A 10761-nucleotide genomic window follows, 5' to 3' on the forward strand; every position below is an offset into this window, starting at 1 on the left:
CTCATTTGACACAGCCTTGGTCTCTGACATTATTTAATTTTTCTCCTTAAATAGCCATGCAGAAATTCTCTCCATTCATATCTTCTTCATCATGTTCCAGAGGGAATGAACTAAACAAACCTTTTATTTCCCACTCCCTGCTCTTGTGTTTTTCTCCACTGCTTCTGTCTCTTCCTCAGCAAACTCCCCCCCCACCCCCCGCCAGGGGCTGGCCAAGTTTTGCTGGCTCTTCACCTCAGATAGCTTCACCCTAAGACAGGCATCTTAAAAGAGCACTGCACTACCCCTATACTTATGAGGGAACTCAAACACTTGCCTTCCCTTGTGGGGATGCATCAGCTTTTGAACATATCAGCCCTTCCAGATCAGCTCCACTAAAAGCTCCTTTGCTGCAGAGAACAAAGCACTATGTTTAAGGGTTTCTGGACTGACTCCTACCCTCTTCATCTCCCTTCACAGAGATCCTCATAGGAGGTCCTCCGCAGCAATTGCTCAGATCTGTCAAACCATAGCTACTCTTCAACAAGCTTTACTCATTCCACCAGCCTGACAACTTGCCTGCAAAACAAGTTACGACTTTCTGGTACCAGGATAAATTAGGGCTGAGTCCTCCCCTGCTCCTTGGAGCATGGTGTGACAGGAAAGTGCATACTTGAAAAGGGCTACCCAAATGCTGCTCTCTTGCTACAAGACCATTAAGCATCTACTGAGATATGAAGACAAAAGAAAATTCTCTTTAGTGCACACAACTTTCACCCTAGAAAAGGCAACCAACCAACCATAACTCCCTGGAAGAATTTATGGGACACAAAACTCTCACAACGGCAGCAGAGGGATCCAGGCTAGGGTCAGCCCATCAACCTCACCAGACAATACCAACTCCTGGTGTTTCATGAGTCAAACCACCTCCTGCTTCTGACACAAAGAAGGAGTCTCACTCCCAACACACGTTACCTGATTCCTCATGGTCCCCCAATGTGAAAGTCAAAATACCTTTCTGTGCTTCCTGAAGAGCAGGAAAATCGCATTCAAACTGGCATACATTTCTTCTTATCAAGCAAAGAGCTCTCTTCCATTCTGCAGCAGAGCAGTCCGGAGACAGGAAAGCACCAAGAATAAACTTCACTGCAAACTCAACAGGGAAAGGGAGAAGAGACCTGTGGCAGTGCACACTGCAGAGGTGTCTCCTTTCTGTTCTGCTCTCTGTTCCTATGATCAAAGGAGACCCAGCCTTCCATCTTAAAGAAGGGCTGGATTTTGTTTGGAGTATGAGGAAGTGGCTGGGTATGTTTTGTGGGAGGGAAGGTTAAGACGCATCACTTCTAAGTTTCTTCTGCAACCAGGCACAACCAGACATTATCTGCTGTTTCAGGTCACAGAAGGAAGCTTGTAGCCTGCACTATTCTTCCTTTCTTATACACCGCTTGTAATCAGGAGAGCAGTGCCACAGCCCACTGCTGAATTGGGTAGGGACATCAGAGTGCTCTGCTTTGATAGCTATCCGTCACCCTCACACTGCAAGGCTCAGGCTTTCCTTCCTCTTCCCAGAGCTGTGAACTCAGCAGACAAAGAGTGCCAAATAAATAAAATGTAAGCCTAACCCCAGGATGCCAAGGCAGGAGCTCTCTCACTTCCTTGCGAGTTGTCAGACAGCTCTCCCAGCAAGCTGTTTTCAGCTGTACACACAACATAAAATGGGCAGAGGCCAACACCAGGATGGGATATAAAAAGATGATCTAAAGAACTGCTACCTGCTCCAAGGCAAACAAACTCAGCTTCTGATTCCTTGCTGGCCACATGGCAGGTTAGGCATGAGCACAGCTTGGATCCTGAAACCGAGTGGCAAGCAGTAAGGATATTTTCTGAGGCTCTGCAACACAGATGTGTGCTTTGAAGGAGACTCTATTAAAATAACCTTATTTTGACTACAACCACCCCACCAAACTACAGATTTCTTCTTAGTCTTCATTAGACTTACACACCTCTATCCCAGATCCTCCAAATTACAAGTGCAACGTGTTTGAGACAAGACTTGAGCACACAAGCTTCTATGGACAAAGAAGTGGCATGGCTTGTTTACCAAATTGCATTATTAAAAAAAATAAACCACGCACATATGCATGCTTCCTTGAACACAAGTACAGCGCTCTCAAAATCTACAAGCACGCTGTCTGAGTGCCAGATAAACCCCACTGTACCAGAAAAGTTACAGTTTACCCAAATTTTTCCTAATTCTAAGCACAGCTTACCACATTATTACATTCTGCTGAGGCCATTCTAACACATCTAGCTTGACAGCACCAAAATTGAGTGAAAGAGACTCTGCATAGCTGGGAATACAGACTGTGCCGTCTTGTGAGTAATGTTGTGTTCAAGCAACAAGGCTGTTACATCAAAGGAGAACCATTTAATCTCTAGCAGTTTACCTCTATTCTTTCAGACGTCCTATCCATTACTTCCTAAACTCACTTCCCCAGAAAATACCTCAGAAGCACACATTCCTTTTCTATTGCTTCTCACTACTCTCCCACTCTGACACAAGGTGACAACAGAGTTTATCGCGCTTTGCTCTGACAGGGGCAAGGAAGCTGCTCCCATCTGTCAGACTTCCTCCTTCTGGATAACGGTGGCTCTTCCCTCTCTGCAGCCAACTTTACCACGCTCTGCCCATCTCTGTGAGCAGCACTTGCCATCAGCTTCGTGTCAAACCTCTTTTTGCAGTATGAGACTCATCCTGTCCCTTCCATAGTCATCATTCTCTTTGGTCCAACTTTCAAGGGGAACTAACTTCACCTTAACTTTAGTCTTTGCTACCATCTTCTCCAATTCCTTAAGATCCCAGCGACATATGTTATCTGGTAGAGCAGTCTGAAGTAGCTAGAACGAAAGATGTTATTCCTCCTCAAAGATGAGTCGCACAAGCACGCTGCTGAATTCAAGGTGAAAGCCTTACCTCTTCCGAATTGTCTGCCCCACCATCCTTCGCACTACTGCTGCTGCCAGGCTTTGTGGTGCTTTTGGTAGACTTCGGAGACTCCTGGAACAATGAAAACACGTTTAGGGAAAATTTTGCCTTGTGCAGAATTCTAGCATCTCTTTGCAGAGTTCAGCCGTGCACCACCACAGACCCACCCCACCTCCACGCCTGCAGCCAGCCCTGCTGCAGGTGGCAACTCCAGCCCTCTTCCCGGAGAAGGGCACCCCGAACCGCTCCCCTGGCCGCGGGCCCAAGCCAGAGCCGTGCTGGCACATCCCGTCCCTGTCAGCAGAGGCTGACCCCGGCTGGACACCTGCGGGTGACAGGCCCCGGCGTCCACCCAGCCCGGGCCGCCCCTTCCCCGGGGCGCGGCCCCGCCGCTGCCCACCGGAACTACACGGCGCCGGGCACCCACATGCAACTTTGGGGCCCCTCAACTGTGGCACAAGGTGGCCATCAAGGTCATCTCCAAAAGGAAGGCGTTGGAGGAAGACCCCGGGAAGCTCCTGCCCTATCAGATGCAGGCAAGGTGAGCAGGAGGCATTTGCAAGGGGCGAGGGGGGGGGCTCCTGAGCATCATGAAATACTGCAGGGTAAGAGAGGGCATCGGAGGGTCCCTGGGGCATCGGGGGCGACAGGGGGAAGGGGGAGCATCCTTTGGGGAGCTTCATGGTCAACGGTGCTACTGGGAGACTCAATGGGGCAGGGACATTGGAGGGGTCAAAGAGGCAGGGAGTGGTTGGAGGAGTCTGTGGGGTAGGGGCACTGGGAGCACCGGGGAGCAGTGGGCGGGGATTCAAAGGGGCAGGGAGCTATTGGCAGTGGGAGTTTCAGGAGGATGGCAGCCGTGGAGGGCACTTTGTGGGGAGCTGCCAGTTGTTAGGGGAGCACTGATGGGAAAAGAGGTGGGGGTGCAAGGCAAAGAGGGGCCAGATGGGGGCAGGCCTGTTCCACATTGAGCCTCTGCTGCCCACAGGTTTCGAAGGGCTTGTGCTACGAGCACCTCATCACTCTCTACCAAGGCATAGAGATGAGGACGGGCTTCCATCTCCTCATGGAGCTGTCCCCCCTCGGCAAGCTCTCCGACGCTCTGCAGGGTCCCCCCAGCCACGCTTCCAGGAGGATCATTCCTCCCAGCCCAGGCACTGTAGGGCCTCCTGGAAGCCTCTTTGCCTCCACACCTCCGCCTGCTGCACCGCACTCTTACTTACAATCCCTCCACAGCTGCTCCACAGCTCCCAGTTCAAGTCCTTCTCTTCCCAGAGGAGACCCCAGACCTCCATCTACCCACAGATCCCTCCTTGGCCCCTGATCCCTCCCCACTGGCTGCCATCTGCCCCTGCCTTCCCCCAGCACATGCTGTTTCTCCCCCACAGGGACTTGAAGCTGGAAAACCTCCTCGACACTGAGGACATGAAGGTCTCCACCTTCTTCAGGAGGGTGGCCCTGCAGGATGCCAGTGGGTAGTCCCTCAGAGCCTCCCCACATGTGGGGCTGCCAGCCAAGGCAGGACTGAGACAGGCTTTCTGCAGGTCCTATGTTTACTCCTTGTTCTGAGATCCTGCAGGTGCAGCCCTACTGCCTTCCTTCCTGGCAGACCTCTGGAGCACTGGGGTCATCCTCTATGCCTGCTCCTGGGCTTCATACCCTCCAATGCCACCAACCTGCGGCGCTTCCTGTGCCAGACCCAGCAGCTTCTTCCACCCCACCTTCCCCCGAAGGCAGCCCCTGCCCCAGGACTGCAAGGTCCTGCCAAGTACTTGGCACCCACATGCAACTTTGGGGCCCCTCAACTTCAGGGGGTTGCTAATAAAAGCCTTGAACCTCCATTTGGCTTCATCTTTCCTGGCAGAGCTCCCATCGTGGAAAGCCCCTGCAAGGGACCTCCCCCATCACCCTCCAGGGCACAAAGCAGCTGCCCCGTATGGGGACACCTCTCCATTCAAAGCCTCTGTGTCACCATGGGAGCTGCCAGGCCTCAGGAATCTGGAGGTTCCCACCATGAGCAGAGCCACCCCCAGCTTCCCAGGATTGTTTCTCCGGTCTCTTTGTCATCTTTGTGGCCCTTCACAGCACTTGCTCCAGTCTGTCCGTTTCATTCTTGTACTGGGCAGCCCAGAACTGGACATGGCACTCTGGGGGTGGCTTCACCAGGCTAAGGAGAGGGGATGGATCACTTCCCTTCACCCACTGGCAACACTTCCCCTAATGTAGCCCAGGAGGCTCTTGGCCTTTGTTGCCCCAAGGGTGCACTGCTACCTCATGTCCAACTTTGTGTCCACTAGGAGACCTTCAGGGCCTTCTCTGCCAAGCTGCTTTCCAGCTGGTTAGTTAGTCTCTGGCATGTACTGTATCAGGATGCTTCAGCATTATCTCCCCTTCATAAAGCCATGCCAATCTACGACTCTGATGGCTGTCTTATCCTTCATGTGTCTGGGAATGGTTTCCAGGATTACTTGCTCCACCACTTTCCCAGGGATCAAGGTGAGGCTGGCTGGCCTGTAGTTCTCTGCATCCTCCTGCTCACCCTCCCTGAAGACGGCAGTGACACTCGCTTTCTGCCAGTCCCCAGGAACCTCTCCCCCATCACCACGGCTGTAATTACAGAGGTGATGGAGAGTGGTCTTGGAAGGACTTCAGCCAAGTCCCTCAGCATTCCAGTGCATCCCATCTGCTCCCAGAGACTTGTGTCTGTTCTGTTTATTTAAATCACCTTCAGACATAGCAGTGACGAATCACCCAGGCAGGCAGGTGAGTAGAAATGCTTCCCAGATGCTTTACTTCTTAACTGAAAAGTCTGTAATCTAAAAAGCACTACTCATTCAACATGAGGCTTTCAGAAACTACAGCTTAACTACGTCCAATGATAGATCAGGAGAGTGGTGAAAGCATTCTAGCTTTGCTGGAGAGGCTTGGCTCAGCTCCTGCATAGCAGACTGGAGCACTAGCACACACTGTAACTGTCCAGCTCCTCTGGCTTCAGTCAGCTCTCTGTCTACTGTCAACTAGGAAAACTGGCAGGTAGCATGCAGGTGGTTGTGCTGACTTGGGAATATCAGCAAATAACACTTCTCTGAGTTATTAGTATTGTGTGATGGACCATTCCAAAGTTACTGACCTGGATTTTCCTGCCTTCAGGAAGTCAGCATGGACTCCATAGTTCCCTCCATTTGAACTCCGTAATTTCCTGTACATGGTTGAACTTGGGGAAAGCTGGGTAAGCAGAATGAAGAAGCCCATGGTGCTGTGCTGCAAAGGCAGCAGCTGGAGGAGTGCTCAACTCACCAGAGCCCTGCACTGCCCATCAAGCACAAACACATGCCACCAACTTGAGCTATAGAATTTGTGCAGTGGTTAGGGAAAGCTTGTAGCATCAGGTTTCTCTCTTTTATCCTGTCAGAGGAGCAATTTGAAGAACAGAAAGCTGTGGGTAGCTGTCTTCCTAGCAGACCTCTCTGCATTTCCAGAGATACTGTTGCCTTGCTCATCAGGGTGCAGTCTCCTTCTGCTCTGCTCTGAGTCACCTCTCCTTGTCTTTTGCGCCCCTTTCCCTCTCAAAGGAGGTGGCTCTGCTCCTTTCTGATTTCTCTGCTGCTTTGAGCATGCTTGTGCTCTCCAGAGACTCCTCTCAGTGGTTTTCTAACCAGCACTTTCTCCTAGCCTTTTGGGGTTCCTTCAGTGTCTCCTGCTCTGGATTTTGTCCTTTGGTGAGACTTGGTTGAGCTCATCCACAGTCAAACATGGTTCTCACCCCTCCTCTTGATAATGTTACTTAGAATCTGTGATCCCTTGCTTCCCACCTATCTCCCTCATCTCCACGCCAGGCAGGTGAGTTCAGGTGTGGCTCCATCTGGAGAATACAGGGTGGGGAGGAGATTGCCATTGTTGCAGTCCAGCAGGCTGTGTCCTTGCCCCATGGTCTGTCTCCAGACCTCTTCCAGATCATTCCAGACCAGCAGAAACCCTACAGAATGTGTCCTTGCCCACAGGGATAGTTTCTACTATTGCTCTACCATAATCTCTGTTCCTGCCTTGAGCTAAGAAATCTCTAATTCTTCCCCAGCCTTTATTCTGACTGGATTTTCCTGTTATTCCTGTACATGCTCTCTTTGTAGAACCACGGGAGTTACTGGCTGCTAAGAAATCCTGTGACAGCACAATCCCAAAGCTGTTTTGCATTGTTCAGATGAAGTCTTTGGTGATCGAAGAGGGTAGAATTTCACACTGGTTTGCCTATTACAGCAGCAGAAATATGGTTTGTAGTGGACCCTTGCCTCAACAAACTCCCATCAAGTCCACCAGAATTCAACCATGGCATTTGGAGTTAATTTGGAATTCAGAATGGATGTAGTGCATTAATTTCTGTGAATGCATAAATTTCTGAGGCAGTGCTTGACTTGCGGAAACACGACTTCACAACCTCTAAGGTTATAAAGTAGGTATGTTTATTCAGCGCTGAGGTGCACGGGGGATCGTTCCACCACAAACATGCACACCTCTTGTGGCACCTTGTCTTGGCTTTATGCTACAAAGCATCACATATTCATAATACACCTGTACATATGCCTGACCTGTATCCGCTTTGTATTATAATGAGCTTGAAAGTCTTTTTCATATGTTCCGCCCCGGTCTCCTCATAGCTGCGTCTGTGCAGTGTGTCCCAGTGGTCATGGGCTGGGGTTGCAGAGATGAAGTAGCTCCTCTTCCTCACTGTTGAACTTTTTACCTCAGTTTCTTGTGCAGGCTCTGTAGCCTCCTGGACTCAGACTGGACCATAGGGTTGATTTTGACCAGTTTTTAGGGCTGTCTTCCTATTCCATCAGGAAGTGTTCTCTCACAGCTTCCATTTATCAAGGTTTCCGTGTTGTTCTGCTCTCTGGCCCATCAACTATGACCTATTATCCTATTTAATCTTAGTTATCTTTTAACTAATGGGCCTCTAGCCCCTAGCCTGATCTCTAAGTCTTCCATCTTTATCTTTAAACTAAGTTATACCTTCATTTCTTGAGTGCCTAATTTCTATATCCTATTTTAATTTCCTAGCTCCTCATCTCACGCTCATCAATTTCAATAAGTAGGACGGGCAAGAACTGATCCCAAATGGGAGAACCTCTTCATAGTCTATAAATTATGTACTAGCAGCACAGAGGACATTACACTAAAAAAAAAAAAAATAAAAATCTGGTGATTTCTTAATCTTAAAAATCTGATATGATGGGAGAGACCAAACAAGCACCTGTTTATACTTGTATGTTGTTAAAGAGAAGCCTTTAGAAATGCTGAGAACAGCTTAAAGTTGCCACAAGAAAAGACTTGCTTGTCTTCTTTCTAGCATAGAGAAAAAAACCCAACTATTATTAAGACCAATCCCACAAAGACAGACTTTCAAGTAATTTTAATTAGTTGTCCTTCTCAGTAATAAACTTCACCCAGAGGCATCTCAGAGGATTTATGACACCCAAGTCCATTCCCCTTGTATCAAAGTGTTGTGCAGCTTGCAATTGCCTCTTTGCAGGACTGCACTGTCACTCCCAAGGAGCCCCATACAGCCTTTGCAGAGCCTGCCTTTGGTGTGACCACTACTTATGACATGTTGTCACAAGGCAAAGCTCCTAATACATGGCTAACAATCCCCAACTGCAGCATTCAGTCTTCCTAATAAGATGTAGGAAATAAGCAAAATCAGAGGGACGAGAACACGCTTCTTCACTGTTCAAAGCATGCAAGAGAAAAAACAGTCTTTCCAAAAGCCTGTCTGAAAATTTTAGCAATTATGATCTGGTTGAGAGAAAATCTCTAAAAGGTCTCAAATGTTAGGAGAAGCTTTCAGAGACATGGCAAAGCACACATCAGCACATTACACAGTACTTTCTGCTAGCTATCCATAACTGATGAGATAGTTGAGGCTTGTATTTTAACAATTTTTTCCTCCTTTTTGGTCCACTGCGCTGTCTTTGTTCTTGAGATTAATTTATTCATGTATTTCTCTTGAATCTCCGTAATTCCATCAAGTCAGGGTCAGCCAGCAGCAAGTCAAAGAAATGGATGCAAAACAGCTGAGATCACTTGTCCAAAGAGCCATTTTTTTCAGGAATTGCTTCACTTTATCACTTTAGAGGATCATAGAAGATAGATCAACCTCAATAGATCAACTCAGCAGTGGCAGTGGGAGCCAGAATACATGAGCATGGCTGCTTTCTGCAGTGCATTTCTGTCCTGCTTCGCAATGGCAGACAGTGCAGTTACCAGCTACTGCTGATACTGGAGGGGATGTTTTATTTGTTTATTTGCCACCACTTCTTTCCAGTGCAGAATCCGTACACTGCTAGGCAAGCTCTGTGGCAAGTTAGCCTTGCCTATGTGCATCTGTAGAAATCAGCAGATGAGGATGTGCTTTCCAAAGAGGTATCATAACCTCCACATAACCCTATGGAGCAAAGGGGAGGTGAGGAATTACATCTGAAACTTTGATATGGCTGCCTTCTGCTTCAGAAGAAGTTTTGGGAGACAAAATAGTGGACAGTGGTGCTCTCTGACTGTTCAGGGACCAAGGCTATCATTACCTGTGTCATCTACTCTACTCACTCTCATGACATCCCTCCCACATGTAGTACTGCATTCAGCTCTGGGGCCCCCAACATAAGGACATAGGGCTGTTGAAATGAGCCCATGAACATGATCAGGGGGCTGGAGTACCTCTCTTATGAGGACAGGCTGGGAGAGTTGGGGTTGTTGAGCCTGGAGAAGAGAAGGCTTCAGGGTTTAGGTACTTAAAAGGGGGCCTAGAAGAAAGATGGGGAGGGACTCTTTACCAGAGATTTTAGGGCTAGAACAAGGGGTAATGGATTTAAACTAAGAGAGGGCAGATTTAGATTAGATACGAGGAAGAAATTCTTTCCTGTGAGGGTGGTGAGGCCCTGGCACAGGTTGCCCAGAGAAGCTGTGGCTGCCCCCTCCCTGGCAGTGTTCAAGGCCAGGTTGGACGGGGCTTTGAGCAACCTGGTCTATGGAAGGTGTCCCTGACCATGGCAGGGGGGTTGGAACTAGGTGATCTTGAAGGTCCCTTCCAACCCAAACCGTTCTATGATTCTATGATCTCAGTGCTTCATTCCCATCCTCACTGCTGAGTCTAACAGTAAGGGCTACTGCTAGTTTTGCTTCTCTCTGAATCCTGTGTCAGCTATGCCATTTCCCCATGCTCAGGTGTGTGCTGTAGCTTAACCTCTACCCCTGGGCAGGGTCTCACAGCCTCTCCAGGCCCACGCAGAGCAGGTGGTGGTCTTCCGTTTGCAAATGCCCTGTTTCCCTGTGTCCCATTGGCTCTTCACGCAGAAACAATTTATTAACGCCAGGCTCATCCCCCTGCTGCCCTTTGTGAGCGGCAGCTCGGCAAGCTGGGTGTCCATTCCAGGTGCTGGGCTGCCAACCTTTCCAGTCACCTGCAGGCTTCCATGACATCAGAGGGGTTATCTCCCAGGTCCCTGCGCTGGCACACGCACCAGCGCGACGGACCCGTTGTGGCCCGCAGCCCCAGGAGAGCCGATGCCCCGCTGCACCCCTTTGCTCCCAGAGCCGGCAGGGTTATCTGCTCGCACCACCGCTGCTCCGACGCCCAGTAGAAAGCGAGACCCCGCGCCTGAACCTGACTTGGGCGCACTCGGACACCTGCCCCGCGCCCGCGCGTCGAGGCTCCGCCTCAGGCCCTGAACAAAATGGCGGCCGGCGATTTTGCCCGCAGTAACGATGGCGCCGCGGTCCCGCCGAAAGTGCTGGCAGGCGGTGCC

The 10761-nt window shown here is 49.8% G+C and overlaps 1 protein-coding gene across 1 annotated transcript in view; it reads right to left on the bottom strand.

Moving 5' to 3' along the window:
• The window catches only part of PPP2R5D (protein phosphatase 2 regulatory subunit B'delta), a 32908-nt gene extending 26736 nt beyond the window's left edge, over positions 1 to 6172 (bottom strand). Inside the window, exons 1-3 of the mRNA XM_026844673.1 lie at positions 6096 to 6172; positions 5434 to 5572; positions 2954 to 3106 (exon numbers count right to left, since the gene is read on the bottom strand). Coding sequence (XP_026700474.1) covers positions 2954 to 3106; positions 5434 to 5572; positions 6096 to 6172 — 369 coding nt within the window. The remainder of the gene's footprint in view (positions 1 to 2953; positions 3107 to 5433; positions 5573 to 6095) is intronic.
• Between the last annotated feature and the right edge of the window lie 4589 nt (positions 6173 to 10761).

This window comes from Athene cunicularia, assembly GCF_003259725.1.
Source record: "Athene cunicularia isolate RWA chromosome 3 unlocalized genomic scaffold, athCun1 chr3_part1, whole genome shotgun sequence".
In the NCBI taxonomy this organism is placed as follows: domain Eukaryota; kingdom Metazoa; phylum Chordata; class Aves; order Strigiformes; family Strigidae; genus Athene; species Athene cunicularia.